The 19,228-nt window shown below is 46.4% G+C and overlaps 1 protein-coding gene across 11 annotated transcripts in view; it reads right to left on the bottom strand.

Moving 5' to 3' along the window:
• ASAP3 (ArfGAP with SH3 domain, ankyrin repeat and PH domain 3) overlaps positions 1-19,120 on the bottom strand; it is a 42,186-nt gene extending 23,066 nt beyond the window's left edge. For 3 of the 11 annotated variants that reach the window (XR_005651138.1, XM_039854956.1, XM_039854962.1), the window contains exon 1: positions 18,882-19,119. Coding sequence is in view for 9 of the 11 variants with exons in the window: in XM_039854956.1 (XP_039710890.1) it covers positions 18,882-19,010 (129 nt within the window). In the remaining 2 variants the exon portion in view is untranslated. Of the gene's footprint in view, positions 1-13,194; positions 13,347-18,881 lie in introns of those variants that run through there. The other 8 variants (XM_039854959.1, XM_039854953.1, XM_039854960.1 and 5 more) reach the window with 6 other exon arrangements.
• Positions 19,121-19,228: the final 108 nt, after the last annotated feature.

Raw genomic sequence — 19,228 nt, forward strand, 5'->3', positions numbered from 1 at the left:
GATCCATATGCCTAACATATAGAAGGTGCTCAAAATTGTTTACCTAAATGAATGACAGTTTGCAAAGTCCTAGGACACAGACCTGAGAGGACTATGTCCAGGCTTTAGATACATTTTGGGCAGTCTTCCCATCTCATGACACCCATTCTCTGAAAACTGCCCTCCTACCTTCTAGAGGCGGACCCTTGCGACCTTGTTTGGTCTAGCCAGTTGATTAACCAGGGTGGACACTTGACTCAACCTGAGCCAATCAGCTCTCTCAAGGAATTCTGGAACTGGGCTCTGAGAAGCTAGCTAGCTGATTGGAAGTGCTTAAGCAGGGACATCTTTCCCACCATATGCAAAGAGAAAAGAACAAAGCAGATATGTAGAAAAAAGCAGGAGACCCAAGCTGTCACAGAAAGGCAGACAAAACAAGCTGCTCTGGTTTCTGGCAACTTTCCAGATCCTGTTATATTGGGTATTCTGTCGCTTGTAGCTGAATCTAGATCTGACTGCTACAGACAGGCGAGTCACCCTAATCAACCACGAACTGTCCCTTGATGCCCTTGTCAGATATGTATCAAGAAATGGCTTCCCGGTAAGATACCATTCCTGTCCCTACTGCTCTTAGCAACCAAGGTTCTCACAGCTGTTCATTCATTCATTCATTCAACTAGATATCAAGTGCCTACTGTGTTCAAACCCTGTGTTAAAAATCACAGTCTCAGCTCTTAGGGCATCACTATCTAAGAGAAGAATGAGCCAAGTAAATAGATACTTGTAATGCAATGTGATTAGGGCTGCGATGTTAGATGGGGATCCCAGGAGAAGCAGAGCTGTGTCCGCTTGGGAGGAACAGAAAAGGCTTCCTTTAAGTTGTGATGTCTGACTCTAGGACTGGACAGGCAGACAAGAGACTAAGAGACTGTACTGTGTGTGAGGTAGTGTGGGGAGCACTGGGTATAATGGTAGGGTTCCTAAAGGAGGCTTGCTCTGGGAAGAATGGGCAAGGAGAGGAACATTGTTTGTTCATTCATTTCAACAAACATCTATTGGTGCCTCTTTTAGCCAGGCATGGCTCCTTCCTTCCAGAGGCCCACAGACATATAAACACAAAGGGGGGTAGCATTCTAATCACCTTGTTCTCATGAAATTATCTGAAAAATCATTCACACTGGGTGATAAATGACTGATAATACCTACTCTCTGTGATATAATGCGGCAAAGATTTAAGCTTAAGAAATATCATTTTAAGGAAATTCCGATCATAGCCTGGAGATGGGGAAAGGTACAGAGGTGTCCAGAATGCCTGTAATGATGACTCACAAGTTCAGATTCTAGCCCCAGTCTCCCCAAAACTACCTCCTTGGGAGAAATTAGCCCAGCCAGTTCTCCAAACCTCCTCTTCTTTAAAATGGGAGAAAAATACGATAATATGTGGGAAAAAAATCCATTCTCCACTTAACTCACAGAGTTACTGTGAGGATTATACGAGATTGCGGACATGTGCCAAGGCTTGAGGCATTTGGAAAATATGAGTATGATTCTTACTGTGATTTGTTTTCTGCCTCTGTGTGAGATCAACTCTCATTCCCCATGTTTGAGCCTGAATAAGTCAGAAAAAAAAACAAAAATCAGACTCTGGATTCAGGCGGGCCCATTCCCCAGTGGTCAGCCATTCTCAAAGTGGGGTGCCTGAGCAGCAGCAGCAGCATCACCTAGAAATATGTTAGAAATGCAAATTCTCTAGCTGAATCAGAAAATCTGGAGCTGGAGCCTAGCAATTTATGTTTTAACAAGCCTCCAGGTGAATGCGATGCACACTAAAGTTTGGAAATCACTGGTCTAATTCTATCTACTTTCCAGAGATGCAATAAATCATCATTGATAAAAGTATGGGGCTGGCCCCAAACTACCTGGTTTTGAATTTCTGCTCCATTAGGTACTTATTATGTGATCTCTCTGGGACTCAGTCTCCCCATTCATGAAATGAGAATGATAGCAGTTCCTAACATATAGGGTTTTGGGGGAGATTAAATTAATTCACATAGGTAAGGTGCTTAGAATACTATTATTTAATAGCTAATAATGTCACCTATTTCAAAATGAATTTGGTTTAGGAATTTTTCAACTTTCCTTGCGCTAAATAAAGATACCTCTCCACCCCCAATAATTCTACTCGGTAAGATGTGAGAACCACATGTACAGAGGGGCCACTGGACAGTCACAGAGTGCAAGATGTTACATGTCCTGAGGGCCTGCTGTGCCAGGAACGTTGCTTGTCATTCTCCCAGCCACCCTTAGAGATAGGCATCACCATTCACATTTTATAGATGAAGCTGCCGGAGGAAGAAACATGTCTAGGTACGTCCAGGTCATACGACACTGAACAGTGGCAGAGTCATAATTTAAATCCGGGCCTGGCCAATCCAGGGCCAAGGTTATATCCAGTACCACCAAGCTGCCCTACAAAGGGTAGCGGACATGGCTTAGATCTGCCTCTGAACCTGAACCCCAACTCTACCACCTCTACCATATCCCCTCACCATCCTCCTGAACTTAGGGGAGGGAAAGGGCCCATCCAAATAAAGCAAGGTCGACAGCACTGATGGGGCCCCCACTACAAGTACTCCAAGGCTATCAGATTTGTATAGGTTGGCCCTGGAGAGGATTCCCAGGATTGCAAGGTAGAAGTTAAGGAGACAGAAACAGACTTCAGCTCAAACAGAAGATCCTAAGGAAGAATCAATGACCCCCGGAGGAGTGAGCTCCCCATCGCTTGGAGTATTCAAGGACTTCGGGTAGTAAAGCCTGATTCAGGCACTGGATTTGAGATTAGTATTGATGGCCCTTCAGATGTCTTACAAAGCTAAGAGTCAATGGCTCTATGCAAGAGCCTGGCCAGGCACTAGACAAAAGCAGGTGAAACACAGAATGTCAGGGACATGTCTGAACTTAGAAAATGAATTGGAGGCCTTCAGATACCCTTGCCTAGCTGGCCCTAGACAAAGCCTGGATTCCAGCTGGTGTCATTGCCCTTTGGGCTTCCCAGCCCTCTCTACCCCACCCAAACCACACACACACACACACACACACGCGCGTGCGTGTGCGCGCGCGCACACACACACACACACTGTGCTATGGCTCTCTGGTTTGTGTTCAAAAGACCAGGGATGGCAGCACTAGGGCCATGTCCAGTTGTCCTGCGTGAAAGGGCCTTCTGCATGCCCCTCTCCTGGGTCAGGATTCATCAATAGGACCCATTCTTCATTCCTGTGATCTCTTAGAGCCAGCTGTGGTTACCATGGCAACTCAGCCAAGTGGGCAGAGCTGCTAAAGCTAAGGCCTTGGGCACTGCAGATTAAATTTCACCATTAGACATTCACTCCTTGGGCACTGAAGATTAAATTTTACCATTAGACTACTAAAATATGAGGCATAGGCACCACTTTTATGACCATACGGCTATCATTAATCAATCACAATATTTTTCCCATGGGTTAGGTTCATCATTCTGCTAGGACAGCTCTTCAGGTAACTTCTACCAATTAAACTAGAGTGGCATAGGAGATGAAAATTATCTATCTTTGTTTTGGACCATGATGTTGTCCCTTGAGAGACGAAATCACAGAATATTAGGAATAATCTAACATTACCTCCTCATTTAACAGACTGCAAAATGAAGGCTCAGGTGAATTTCTTGCCCCAGATCTCATTGGAAATGCAAGTAAATGAAAAAGAGAATACAAACCAAATTTTGTACAAGACTTTACAGTTTGTAAAGCAGTTTGTCATCCACCCTTTAAGACTCACAGCATGCCAGAGAGGCAGTCACTGCTTTTGTTCCCATCTGGCTGATGAGTCATTGAGGCTCAGAGAGGTGAAGAAAGTTGCCAGAGTTCACACAACCAGAAGGCGGTGGACATGAACCTGGGACCCAGACTGTTAGACTCTATCTCCTTTATTCATTTGCAGTCTGTGGACCACAGACCTTGGAGAGCCAATGAGTTACAACTAGGGCCCTAAGAAGCCACACTTACAGTCAGCATTATAGACCAGTAAAAAGTCTCACAAATCAGTATGACCACATTCCAAATACATATGTAGTTGTTATGATCAATAAGACCCAGAAATCTTCAAAAGCATTCTTGAATTCATGACAGCTATTTGTCCTTTTCCACACTTCTCAATCAGTCAATCAATCAATCAATGTACAACTGTTGAGGGAAGTCAGTGAAACTCCGACATTAAAAAGGGGTCTTCCTGTGAGGCGGTGCAATCCTGGTTCCTTTGATCTTTGACTCTGATGCCCATAAGAAGATTAAATTATATTTAGTACATGTTAAGCGTGAAAATTAAAATACAATATTTTAATGAGCAAACCAAGTTAGACCTAAAACATTTAATGAAATGACATATAAATGCAAAAAAACCATGGGGCTTCTCATTTCAAGATCCAACTATGAATTTACGGGACATACAGAAGATGGAGACACTTGTTAAACTACCCCTGGGGATACAACAATGAGCACAATCAGACTGTGTGAAACCACAGGACCAGCCACCCGGTTTCTTTAACAAGGGTACTGCAAAAAACAAAAGCACGTATGATTGAGTGGGACTGTTAAGAGACTTAAACATACAACAGATGGCAATGCATGGACCTTACTTGACTCTTGCTTTTTAAAAAATGAACTCTAAAGGACTTGAGCACAATTATGAGACAAATTGAAATCTGAAAACCGGACAGTTGATGATTAATGGGTTATTGTTAATGTTTGGGGGTACAATAGTTATGTAAATAAAAAAAAGAAGTCCTTACTGTTTAGAGATATATACTGAAATATTAAAGGATGAAATGATATGCTGTTTGGAATCTGCTTCAGAATAAGTCAGGGAAGCAGACGGGGATGTGGAGAGCACAAGACTGGGTTATGGGTAAATGGGGGTTCATCATTCTGTTCTGTTTATTGTTCTTAACAGTCCAAATTCTCTATTATCAGAAAAAAAAAACTAGATAAAAAGACTGGCAAAATATTAATAGTTGTTGAAGCTGGGTGAGTCTACCTTTGTTTATGTTTGAAAATTTCTACAATACTTAACAAAAGAAGACAAGAGGTTCTGATATAGAGAAAAGTTGGGAAGCTCTGCACTAAGTTACCTGAAACTAGTCCTTGATACCTCAGTATATTGAACTGGCCCCTTTCAATGTCTGGGCTCAGCTTTCAATAGCAGGGATGGGACGGGAAACAGTGGGTTGTGGAGAAGTCGGCCTGAGAGGCTAGGGCCTAGGACCAGTGAAGGGCAAGGACCAGGCGGGAGGGTCCTTGCAGGGGAGGCAGGAAGGAGCTCAGGCTGACCTGCTGGCTAATGGTAGCCTCCACGCTCCACAGTCTAATTACCAAGAGTACTCATAGTAGGAAGAGCACAGGATGTGGAATGAGGAGACCTGGGTTCCATCCCAGACCCAATTCTTTAGGAGCTCCAAGACCCTGAGCAAGTCCCCTGCCTCCCTAGGGGAATTTGCATTTGTAAAATGGGAATGACAGTCACTGCTGCTCTAGCTACCTCCCAATGAGAATCAAATCTCAGAAAGACTGGGAAAGGTTGTAGCCCATGCAAACGTGAGCTGTCCTGTTCATGTCATACTCTGTTTGCTTTTTCCCACCCAACCGCCCAACCACTAGATCCAGAGAAAAGCAGGGAGTCCCACAGCACCCTTCCTTGGTGGCCAGCAAGGGTGAGACTGAGAAGTATTTGCTAGCATCCCACCTCCAGGCAATCTCAGCTCAGCCCCACTCACTTAATAGGGTCTCTTGCAGAATCTCAAATCTGCACACCCTAGTGGGGCAGAGGGAGCGGCTGGGGTAAAGTCTCTCTAACAATCACTGGCACATAGTAGGAGCTTGTTCACACATACCGAGGCTATACCCGAGGCCCTGTGCAGGCGCTGGGAAGAAAGGGATGACAGGCTTGGGTTCTGCCCTCAAAGTTCTCACAAGGAGACAAGGATACATATGCTAAGGGCCGCGGAGGCCTGGGTGAGCCTAAAGCAGGAGAGAAGGATGTGGAGAGGCACAGATGAGGAGCAGCCGCCCACCTTGGAATGAAGTGATGCTTCACTAGAGCCTCAAAGAACGAGGAGACACTGATGAAGCAAAGCAGGGCAGGGGAAAACGACTCTAAGAGAAGAGAGCTGCCTCCACAAAGTCCCTAGAGAGGAGTGCCCAGTACGTTTGGCGAACAGCCAGTAGCTTACTGGAGCGGACGCTTACCAGGGCAGTGGGGAAGTGGTGAGCAGTGAGACCTCAGGGCTCAGCAGGACCCAGAATGATCCACTGGGAGACCATGCTCATAATGAGAGCTGTGTAGATGCTTCTATATCATCGCCACCAGGCACCAGGCTTATTCTAAGCACATGAGATACTTTATTTCATGTAATCCTGTCAAGAACCCAGACGACTTTGCAGATGAGGAAACTGAGGCCTAGGAATTTTGTGGCATTTGCCCAGGCTCACACTACTAGTAAGTGGTGGACGCTTGGACTCAAACCCAAGGTGTCAGGCTCTAGAATCCATATTTTTTTACCTAAACCTCTACGTTTCATCCCACAAGTGAAGAGAAGCTCTTGGAAGATTCTTGAACAAGAGAGGAGAGACCTGATAAATTCTCATGGTAGAAAGATCAACTCCAGGGGTCAGGTGCAGACTCTCGTCCAAGTGAGAGAAAAGGGGTACAGCTTTATCCCCCAGGCACAACAGGGAGATGGGGAGCCAGCCAGGCCCGGCCCAAAGCAGATCATCCGACAGGAAGGACTTAGATTCCAAGCTCTCAGGGTGAGTCTACTTACTAACAGGAATCCAATCTCTGCCCCATTTACTGAGTGCTCGCTGTGGGGCAGCCACTTTGTTTTTGTTACCTCATCTAGTCCTCCCAACACCCTGTGAGGTAGTTATTATCCTCTCTTTTTTACAGATGAGGAATCCAAGGCTGGAGTAAGTTAGGCAACTGGCTCCAGGTCACGTAGGTGGCTCTAGGAAGTATAGAGCCCTCTGCCCCTAGAACCCTCTCTCTGTCACACTATAGCAAACCAAGAGGTAAAACCCACCTTGCTGAGCCCCAGTGATCTCTGTAAGAATTGCTGTGAAGATGAAATTAGGTCATATTTTTTCGAATGGTGGATATTGGACATCTTGAGAGGCAATGCAGAAACATTCTGAGGGAAGGGGATGCTAAATTTTAGGCCTGCCTCTGCCATTAGCTCTTCTTTATTCCCCTGAGCAAGTTCCTTCTTCCCTTAGTTTCTCCATCTGCACAATTTAGAGTTGACGGACATGAACTCTTAATCCCCCTCCAGGTCAAAGTTCTGGGACTCAGAGTCAAGGTTGATCTAAACCTGCAAGGCTGCTCCAACCTAGCTACTAGCAGGAACAGAAGTCTCCAAATGGTTTTCATTTAGATAAGGCCCTACCCCAGCACCCGAGGGTCCAGGCAAGGGCAGTCAGAAGGAGATGCCAGAGGAGAGAGCAAGGCTCTTCCCAGCTCCCCTCTGCATTGCCCATGTGGAAGGTCCCCCAGCCCTGCCTGCCTGCCTGCCCGCAGCCCCTGCAGTGGCTACACGGCATGGCCTGGAAGCCAGGACCTGCGGCCAGCCCCAGCCTCTGGTGTGACCTTGTGCAGTCTCCTTCTCTGGAACAAAAGGGTTGGGTGGTGACGTGGAAGCTCCTCCTGCCAGCTCTGACGTTTATTATTCCAGGATCCCTCAGCCTCTCACTATTTTCCTTCCTGCATTGCTAAAGCTTGTGACTGGCCGTTTGCCCCCTTGGTGGGGCCCCCAGGACGTCTTCCCAGCCTGGGAACCTGTCCAGTCTTGTCAGCTCAGCCTCACCAGCTGCCCCTTGCAGGGTAGTGGGAAGCGGGGAGGAAGAGGGGTTGCAGGAAGAGCCGCGCCCTCACCGTATGCTGAGGCCTCTGCAAACCCCAAGTTTTCTGGCTAGGACATTCCTCGGGAGACTGCTTGGAAATGATGAGCTAAGAAAGCAAGTACTCTGCAGACCGGGCGTGGAAGATTCCCGTCTGATCCCAGCCTGGGCTCAACCCTTAAATTCCACCTGACCCTGAGCCTGCTCTCCTGGACAGAACTGCAAAGGGTCCCATGACCCACCCCACCCCCCCATGCTCTGGGCCCCCTTGTAGGCCTGATGAATCCCTCCCTGCCCGCTGCTTGGACTTGATATCCGTCACTAATTCCTTGAAGCAAAGCCCTGTCCAACTCTTTATAATTTTCTCAACATGCCAGACTTTTACCCATGCTGCTCCCACTGCCTGGAGAGCCCTCCCTCATTCTGCCTAGTAAACACTTCATCTTCTCTGACTCAGCTTACAAGTCACTCCCTCCTGATCACAACAGAATGACCCCTCCAGAACTCACTCCTCCTGCCAATATGCCACCCTGTGCCTACTTTTATCAGAGCACTCACAGCCCTTATTTACTACACATGTCTGACCTCTCTACAGGGCTGAAAACTCCAAAAGAGTAAGGATTGGCTCATCTGCTTTTACATCCATAGCATCCAGTATAGTGCCCAGCATACGAGAAGCAATAAATTTTTGTGGAATGAATGAATGAGTAAATGAATGAATGGATATTAGCAAGGCCCACTGGGAACACAGAAAAGACAGCAGCAGTTAAGGACTCCAGCTTTTACATCTCACAGGTCTGAGGTCCAAATTCTGGTCCCAATATTCTTAGCCACGTGACCTGTGTTCCTGGGCCCTGAGACACACATCTCCAGGCTGCCCAGGGGAATCATCTGGAGTGCTTTAAAAAGTAAGAATACAAGAGCCTCATTTCAAACTTGTTAAATCAAGTCCCTGGGGAGGGGATGGGGAGCCAGACATCACCAGTGGAGTGAGAGGTGAAGCACCCCCAAGTGCTTTGGACAGCACAAGTCCAAATCCTGGCTGGCTTTGCCACTTAATGCTAGTAGAGTTGCCAGATTTAGCAAAAATAAATATAGGACGTGCAATTACATCTGCATTTCAGATAATGAATAAGCTTTTAGTATAAGTATGCCCCAAATATTGCGTCGGCATCCTGTATGTTATTTGGCAACCCTGTTTATTAAGCCATTTTATCTCTGTGCCTTTGGTTCCTTATGGGAATTATAGGAGTCGATATACAGGAAATGCTTACAACACTGCCTGGTGTTTGCTATTCCTATTTTTATTGCTTTCAAAGCAACCCAGATGACATGGAAGAACTTTGAAAATATTATGCTAACTGAAAGAAGTCAGGCACAAAAGGCCACATATTTCAGGATTCCATTCATATGAAATCTCCAGAATAGGCGAATCCACAGAGACAGAAAGTTGCCAGGGGCTGGGGGAGTGGGGGTGGGGGATGACTGCTAATGAGCACAGTTTTTCTTTTGGGGGTGATGGAAACGTTCTGGAATTAGATAGTGGTAACGATTGCATAACACTGTGAATAAAGGCCAGTGGAGTGTACAACTTTAAAAGGGTTAAAATGGTGAGTTTTATGTTATATGACTTTTCTCTCAATTTTTGAAAATGTACCTAAAAGCGACCCAGGAGACTGCACTGTGCAGCCAGGACTGAGAACTGGGTAGGCTCTCAACAACTGTTTGATGAACAGATGGGAGGGAGCAAAGGGCAGAGCTGAGGGAAGGCCATGCCTTGTCCAGAACTAGGCTCAGCTATTCATTCTCGGACACCTGCAAGGTACACGAGATTTCTCTTTTTGCTCTGATGCCAGGACTGCACAGACAACTTTAGAGCTCACTCATAGTAATTACCTCTTCCCAGTTGCAATTATCTCCCCCTTTTCTCTGTGTGGTTCCTAATTTCTTTAACTATCCCATGTACAGATGGACTTGTGTTTTTAGTAAAAGGGAATTTTAAAAAATTATTACGTATCTGTCACGTGCCAGGTATATGTTAGATGTTTTATATGTAATTCCCTCAAACAATCCCATAAGATGGTTATTATCACCCCTGATTTACAGAAGAGAAATAGATTCAGAAATGTTAAGTCATTTGCCCAAGGTCACACAACCGATAGGAATTCAAACCCAGGTCTGTCTGATTTCAATTACTGGACTGTCTCCATAGACCTCAGCCACGTCCCTGTATGCTATGGGCTGTCAATCATCTCTTCATGGGCATGAATCCTTCTTTTCAAATGAGGCCATCTCCTGTCATCTTCATGCCCTTAGAGCCTACCATCCCATCTCTGTACACAGCAGGTGTTCAATAAATAGTTAATGAATTATTGACCATAAGTAGGCGTGAAATAGCTCACTACAATAGTTTTCACCCTGACTGTTCATAGAGTTGCCTGGCTAGCTTCTGAACTGCTCATTTGCCCAGGCTTCTCCCCTGGGAAATTCTGATTCAGTAGGTCTGGGTGGAGCCTGAAAAGCTCAATCAAGGTCAAAAACCAGCTGAGTTACAGTACCTCGAGCAGCTGTTTCCAGCTCAGCCGCCAGTACCTCCTGTCATGAGGCCCAATCACAGTATTCCTAGGACAAACGGAGTCTAGCGCTCTGCCCTAGAGTCTAGGGAACTCACCGTGCCTCTATGGGCCTCACCACCTCACATGCTCTGGGTCCAAGCACTGGGCCATCAAAGGGACCTTCTAGCAATAACTGTCTGAGGACTATACAGGCATACCTCGTTTTATTGTGCTTTGCTTTATTGTGCCTCATAGATGTTGTGTTTACAAACTGAAGGCAAAACCCAGCACTAGCAAAAAGATTACAACTCACTGTATTACCATACTCGCTTTATTGCAGGAGTCTGGAGCTGAATCCTTAATATCTCCGCGGCATGCATGTACTAATCGCCTTTGGGGAAAGCACTTTCCTTTTGCTCTGACCTAAAGTTCCCGAACCTGTCCATGTCGCCTCGGTTGCCAGAAACAGCTGAACACCAGGCAAGAAGGGAAGCACCAAGGACTGAAATACGGGTGGGGCGGGGTGGGGAAAGAGACTTTGGGAGACTGGGCTTGAGGCTGACAACTCTAGAAAGACCGTCTGCCTTTTCCAGAGGCAGCATGACATGGGAAAAGACTGGGCTCGGCAGAGCTGGGTTCTAAGTCCACCTTGGAAAACTCTCTTGGCCCAGGTCCCTGGTCACCATCCTATGTCTCCATTCCCCTACATGAGGGGGAACTTCTCATCTGCCTCCTCCTCAAATCAGTCCAAGCTGATGTGGAGAGAAAAACAGCACTAAATCTATTCTCGAGGTCATCAATGACCTCCACATTGCCAAAGCCAGGGGTCAAGGCTCTGTCATTTTGTTTAACCTCCGGACATCAAGGCAGCATCTGACAGGGCTCCCTCGTGGAAACATTCCTCCCCTGGCTTCTCAGACATTGCGCTCTCTTGAGTTGTCTCCTTTCTCACTGGCAGCTCCTTCTCAGTCTCCTTTATGAATTCCTCTTCCCATCCGAATCTCTCAGCACTGGAGCTCCCCAGAGCTTAGGCTCCAGGCCCTCTTCATTCCTCTCCCTGGGTGATCTCCTTCATTCTCACAGCTTTAAACACTATTTAATGCTCTGTATGCATGTGTGGTTCATGGACCACCTGCATGAGCATTTCCTGGGGTGTGGTTAAAATGCAGATTCCCAGGCATCCTCCCACATGCTGATAAACCTGCCAAGGACATTTGGCATTTTTTATCAGTCCCGGCATCTAAACTTCTTTCCTACGTCTGAGAAATTACTTGCTGCACAAATCTTTGCAGAGCTTATCTCTTATAAAAGCCGATAAGACCAAATACTTGCTTTTCCAGCCTCCCTTGCGGCTAAGATATAAGTGTATGACACAGGTTTGGCCAATCGGAGGCACTCACTGCAGACTTTGAATCAGGAGCAGAGAGAGTAGAAGATCCATTCTTATGCTGGTGGCAACAGCCCAGTCTCCAGGGGACAGAGGCAGTACGACCTGTGGCATTTATTGCAGGTAGCAATGTCCTCCCTAAATTGGCTCAGCGTAGTGATTTTGGCTGAGACCCTGCCTGATGCCTCACCCCAGTCCTCCAGCTTTGCAGAAATTCTGTGAACTACTGCATATTCCCTTTCAATAAACTCCTTTTCTGTTCAAATCAGCTCAGGTTGGCTTCTGTTACTTGCAGTAAGAAGCCCAAGTAAGATACAGCTACTGAATTAGACTCTCTGGGAATGTTGCCAGGTGATTCCTACACAGATCCAAGTTTAAAATCTACTATCTCAACACTGACAGCTCTCAAATGTGTATTTCGAGCCCACGCCTTTGATCTCCCAACTCATTTATACAAACACCTTCTCAACATCTCTACTGGAATGTCTCAAAGACTTACAAGATGTAAGAACAGAATTCTTGACTTTTCCCCAAACCCGTTCCTCTCCCAGATTCTCCCTTCCTACAAAGGGTAAATGACGCTCTTCTGTTAGGAATTTGGGAACCATTCCTGACCACTCCCCACATGGACTCCATCAACAAACCTTGATGTTACTACAATCATGCATCACTTAACAACAGGCATATATTCTGGGAAATGTGTTGTTAGGTGATTCAGTCATGTGAACTGCATAGGCTGCACTTAAACAAACCTAGATGGTATCGCCTATCACAGACATAGGCAATATGGTATAGATCATTACTCCTAGGCTACAAACCTGTACGACACGTTTCTATACTGAATGCTATAGCCAATTGCAAATGTGCTGTGCTACAACGTTATGACAGCTACTATGTCACTAGGCAATAGGAATTTTTCAGCTCCATTATAGTCTTATGGGACCACCATCATACACACAATTTATCATTGATCGAAATGTCATTATGTGTCACAGTTGACCCTCGAACAATGCAGGGATTTGAGGTGCCGTTCCCTCACTCCTGGACATAAAACTTTTGACTCTTCAAAAACTTAACTACTAAAAGCCTACTGTTGATCAGAAGCCTTATCGACAACATAAACAGTTAATTAACACATATTTTGTATATTATTTGTATTATATATTGTAATTGTACAATAAACTAAGCTAGAGAAAAGAAAACTTTATTAAGAAAATCATAAGAAAGAGAAAATAAATTTATAGTATTTATTAAAAAAAAATCCACCTATAAGTGGTCCCACGTAGTTCAAACCCATATTGTTCAAGGGTCAACTGTACTTTATAAAATACTTCTAGAATCCACTCACTTCTCTCCTCCACCAATCATGGCCCTCTCCACACCACCATCATCTCTTCCATGAACAACTCTTCCGCCTCCTCCAATCTATTCTCTACACAGAAACGGATGTCTTCCTGAAATATAAACTGGATCACGTTGCTTGCCTGCAAAATAAAATCCACACTTGCTACCACCGCCTAGAAGGTTAAATAGAAGGTAGCCCCTGCTTACCCCCCCAAACTCACCTGGCGTTTCCCTTCCATTTGCACATTGCTGTGCTTCTGCTCCTCGAGCCCCTTTTCAGTGTCACAAATATTTTAGGCCCTTTACTGCCTCAGGGACTTTGCCTAAGCTGTTCCCTCCTTCTGTGCACCATTATGCTCTATTCATGCTCCTTTTTAGTTTTCTTCTTTTATTTATTTTGTATTCAACTAATATTTTCTGAGCATCTCCTATGGTAAATGCTATGAATACAATGGTGAGATAGATTCTATTCTCATGGAAGTCAAAAATCTAGTGAGAAATCAGATTTTAATAAAAGAATTATACAAATAAATGAAAAATTCATCTAGGACGTGTGCTGACATAGGGCTATTAGGGATAACTGAGCTAAAGTAAAAATGGAGAAACAAGTTAGAAGGCCACTACACAGTTCCAGAGGAGAGGTAAGCGGGGCTTGGACTAAAGAAGGGGTGTAGAGAAATGGGTAGACAGCAGAGATGCTTAGAATGTAAAACTGGTGACTCTTGGTGATGAATTGTGCATGTGGAGGTATGAGGCTTCTGGCTTGTACAATAATAGAGGGAGGTACCACTCACTGAGAAAGGAACACTGGCAGGGCCAGCCTGGGGGCACGGTCAAGAGTGTGGTTTGGACATGTTGAGAAGTCCAAGTGAAATAGCCAAGTGAACAATCAGATATGAGCATCTTGGGCTGGAGGTACAAATGTGGGAGTCACATAAAGATGAGAAAAGACTAAAGCCCTGGGTGTGGGTGAGATTGCCTGTGGGGAGAGGCTAGCATGTTAAAGAGACGAGGACACAGGACCAAACCTCAAGGAAGGCCTTGACCAGAAGGATGAGCCTTCATGCCTTTTATCACAACATGCAATTACTGACTCATTTGTTTGTTGACTGCCTGTCTTCCCTAGAAGGCTGTAATCTCAGTGCAGCGAAGACTGTATCTCTCTTAATGAGCCGTGTGTCTATCCAGTGCCTAATATGGGACCTGGCATGGAGCAGACCCCAAGCACTATGCTGGCTGCTATGTCCCTCAGTGGGGCCGGCCTCGTCCATACCCACATGATTGATTCCACTGGTCTCCACTGCCCAGCAAAAAGCCCAAATGCCTAATTGGCATTCAGGGCCCTCCAAGTCGTGCTGCACTCCCTGAGTTCTCTAATACATCTTTTTCATTCCTTTACACATGCATTTTCCACACTGTGATTCCCCTATACCTGGATAACTAGATGGGCACAAAACAGGATGAGCATAGTGCTCTCCTTGTATCCTAGATTGGGCCAAATAAAGCCGAATTGCAGTGGCTATGTGGGGGAAACTTTCTAGGCCCTGCCCCTCTCCTCTGAGAAGCACACGCCGCCACAACGTAAGTCTCCATCCCATGTTTACCCCCCGGGACCTCTGCTGATGAAACCAGGGTGGAGACCCAGCTTCTGGAACCAATCCTAAAGTTGGGCTGGGCCATTAACCTCTATGCCAGGAACCTGGAAGTGGCACACAAGACTGGCTTGGTTACCTTTAGGTGCTGGACCAGTGAGGTCACGTGAATATGGGGGCTGGAGCACCTGTCTTCCCCAGAAGACTGTGTTATTCCCTTTGGGGCGTGTGTGATGACAAGTGATCAAAAGCACTGTTTGGATATGCAGAAAGAAAGAGAGGCGCAAGACAGTGGGAATGATAAAGCAGTTGCCTTTGTTCCTGACGGCTTCCCAGCCTCCACTGAGGCCCTGGGGAGTTTCCAACCTCCAGTGGCTCCCTGGTGATGTCTACTTTTAACTGACTGCTCTTCAGTCCCCATGAGGTACCTCTAGTTCCTTAAAACAAATTTCCCTTCAACGTAAAAAGCTTGAGAGGGTTACGTTTCTTGCAAACAGTTTCTAAGATTACCTAGTTTTTATTATTTTCTTTAAAACAAATATTTCATTTTTTGATAAAACAAATATAGGCACATGACAAAGTAGAATGTAAAATTCACAAAAATATTAAGAATTAAGAATGAAATCTTTTCTAAACTAGAATCAAAAAAGCAAAAATCACAAAGGAAAAGATAAATTTGACTCCAATATTTAAAACCATGCGTTATAAAACCTGACGCCAATTTAGGTGATTATGCCCCCTAACTACCGCCCCCTCATGGATATACATTTTCTCTGAGGACACACGTTAAGAAGTATACACATTTCCATGGCAATTACCTCTGGGGAGAGTATAGGGATTGTGAGACATGGTCAGAGGTGACAGCCTTTTCGGTTATGTTTAATATTTCTTAAATTAAAAATGATTATGTCTTTTGTGAAATTAAAACTTCATTAAATCTCAAAAAATATATATAAAACACAAGCCTTTGAAGATCTATTTGTGGTGGACTGCTTCATCCAAGGCCCACTAGATGATTTAAGTTCACTAGTAGTCTGAGATGCACGCTAAAGCATGAATTCTCAGGACTGGTCAGAATGGCTTACTTGGTTCCTGAATATGTTCTCTTCCCACCAGTTTCCAAATTCACTCACGTATCATCTCCACTTAATGGAGTTCTATCCTTCAAGACCCACCTGGAAGTGTCGTTCCCTCCAAGAAGCTCTCCCTGATTGCACCAGTCCTCACTGTTCTCTCCTGCCCCACTCCGCTGACCTCTTTGGCGCTGATTGTACCTTTCTCTCAGGACAAACTTAGGGTTCCTACTTATCTCCCTCAGATAAACTACATCTCCCCAACCAGCCAGCAAACAAAAGCAGTATCTTTATGTCCTTGGTGCCTAGCACAGAGATGGCATGGAGAACTGGCCAGGCCTTGAAGTCAGACAGACCCACTGTGTGACATGAGGCAACTGCCTTAACTTCCCTGGGCCCATTTTCACCTGTGTTATTGTGAATCTTAATGAGATGATGGATGTAAAAGGATCCAGGACAGGAAGAAGAGGGTTGACAGAATGATTATCTGTCTTAATACTCCCTCATATTTGTACAGTGTTTCACAATTAAAAACAAAAAACTTTTTAACAACACAGAGAGGTAAGCAAGGAGGGATAATTAGACCCATTTTAAGAGTGAAATAACTGAGGTTCAGAGAAGTTACATAGGGAGGACAGGCAGCTGGAGTTTATTAGAAGGACAGCAAATAGGACCAGGGGTTAGAAAGTTGGGGTAGAAACGCCGATTCTTCCCCTACCCAGATATGGGAGCTTCGACGAGTCTCTTATACTCTCTGGACATCAGTTTTCCCATCTTGAACGAGAGCATTCCTAGGTGATTTCCATTTTAAAGGGTCCTTCAGCACTGACATTCTAGTTTGACCTGTCCAAGATTGCAAAAAAGGGCTTCAAGTCTCAAGACGGAGTCCGTAGTTACTCCTAGGAAACCAGCTGGAACTGGAAGGCTTGTTTTAAGAATCAGTTGCATTTTGACTCAGGCAAATTCACCTCCTTCAAGCCTGGGAGTGGTTTATCATAGCCAGAAAAGGCAGTGGGGTAACGCCAGCATCAAACTACATGTAAATATAAACATGAATACAAAACCAAACAGGAAACCTCAGGAAAGTCCGATCCAAAGGTCAGATTCTAACTCTTCGGAAAGTGAAATAGTGACGAGAAAAGCTGTGTTTGGGTGCCACAGGCTTTCAGTTGTGAAAAGGAACCTTGCACGCACCAAATCAAAGTCCCAAAGGCAAAGGAAACAGGGTTTTGTCAGGTGAGAAGTGGGGCAAAGCTGACCAGAGCCTGCTGCGGCTCATTCCAAGGGATCCCTCCACACTGACCCCTAGACACACACACAAGTGCTTACACACACCAAGCCAGGCAAGGCCAGATGCACAGGCACAAATCAGCATTTCTGACTCTGGAGAAGAGTTCATAGTACAGCCCCTTCTACTCCTGCTCTGATTTAACATTTTAATGAACAACCAGAGAAGAGGGTGAACTGTGACAGCGTTAAGGGTGCCGATGGCACTGAACACTGAACACTTCTGGGTCATGAAATGCGAGATTGTGAAGATAAACTTCAGTAGGCTCCCCTATCCTCAGGCTATGAGGCATTTTCCCTATGAACCTCCCAGTAAAATATAATCTACATTCATAGGCGGTGAACTCCAACCTATTGGTTCTGCCCAAGGAAGGAAGCCAAAAGTCATTGGCTACTTCTTATTTTAATTAAAATCTGTACCCCTACTCTGTGCAAAGCACTAGGCTGGGTTCTGTGAGAGAAATGGACAAAAGGGAACCAGTCACTGTCTAGAGATGTCCATCAATTAATCTGATCATCATTCCATTTATCAAGATGCATGCTTTGCACGCATTGCCTCATGTAAGTAATCTCATAGCCCCGTGAGGTAAACATTATTATCCCCATTTTATAGATGCCAAAAGTGGGGCTCAAACAGGTCAGGTCACATGCCCAAAGTCACACAGCTGGCAAATTGCAGAGCCAGAATTTGAACACAGGTCTGCTTCCCCTAACGTCAATGCTCTTTCCACAATCCTCAGTCACCCCTACAAAGCAGTACACACAGACTCTGAGATGGGGTGCAGCCTGCCAGAGAAAAGGAGGAGAAAGAGGAGGAGAGATTTCCCAAGACATTGGCCCAGGCTATTATGAACTATTGAGTTTCGTGTTGGCCACACAGTAGGTACTCAGTACTCTTATGATGAAAGGTGGAAGGTGAGAACTGCCACTGAGGTCCAAAATGTCACCAAAATTCAGGGCATCCTCTGAAAAGGAGCTACAAAAACACATTATTCTCGGTTGGTCCCCAAACACAAGGTGTCTGCCTTAGAATATTCCCTTCAGGGGAGGCCTGGGAAAGTGCGGCAGGTCGAAGAAGAGGAATGAACTGCAAAGAGCAGGGGAACGGGGTGGGGCAGCCTGCAAGGGCCAAAGAAAAGGCCTGGGACGCGTTGCTGTTGCCGGGAAAGACAAAGAAGAGAGGGGAGGGGAGAGGAGACGAGAAACTTTCCAACGGCCTGGCCAAGGTGAACCCCGGCTCCTGGCGCCTTCTCATTCGCATTCATTCCACAAACACCGGCCAAATCTCGGCGCCAGCAGCCAGGGGGATGGGACCTCCCCGCAGCCGGGGAGAAAGAAGTTCAGGACTGAGGCGGGTAGGCCTATTTCCCAGAAGGGGAGTGACTTGGGGGCCAAACTTGTGGGGCTCCAAAGACGAAAACCCAAACAGATGAAGTGAGGCGATGAACAAAAACATATGCGACGGGGCAAGTCACCAAGAGCGTTGGGGATATGTCCTCCGACCTGTAAAGTCTGTCATCGAGGTGACCTCGAGGTCCCCCACAAACGGTCCCTCGGGCCCACCCCTGGCTTGGATGGCTAGGACGCGGATGTTTGAGATGCACTCGGTTCTCAGAGATCTAGGGAGGGGGCAGGTTTCTGGGGGAGCGGTAAGAGCCATTGCAGCTCCGGTCACGCCTATGAACATCAAGGCAAAGCCCCGCCAGGACCCCCGATTCCTCCCGCATCAGCCCCCTCACCTCCTCTCGCGCCAGTGCCGCCCCCCGGCACCGGGACATCTTGGCAGCGAAGGCGGCGGCCCCCGCCGGGGAGCTGAGGTCCTCCGCGGTGACGGCCAGGAACTCGGCGACGCTGAGCTGCTCGGGCATGGCGGGCGCGGGGCGGGGGCTCCGGGGCTGCTGGAGCGGGGCGCGGGGGGCGCTCGCTACACAGCACTGGGCTGGCCTCACAGCCCTTCGCGGGCGCCTTCAGGGCCTCCGCACGCCCCACCCACTCCGCGCCGCCCCGCCCCGCCCCCGACTGCCTTAGCCCGGTACCGCCGAGTTCCCTCGCGTCCCTGGAGCCTCAAGCTTTGCCACCCCGAGCT

Source organism: Pteropus medius, unplaced genomic scaffold (genome assembly GCF_902729225.1).
Source record: "Pteropus medius unplaced genomic scaffold, Ma_sr-lr_union100, whole genome shotgun sequence".
Classification (NCBI taxonomy): Eukaryota; Metazoa; Chordata; class Mammalia; order Chiroptera; family Pteropodidae; genus Pteropus; species Pteropus medius.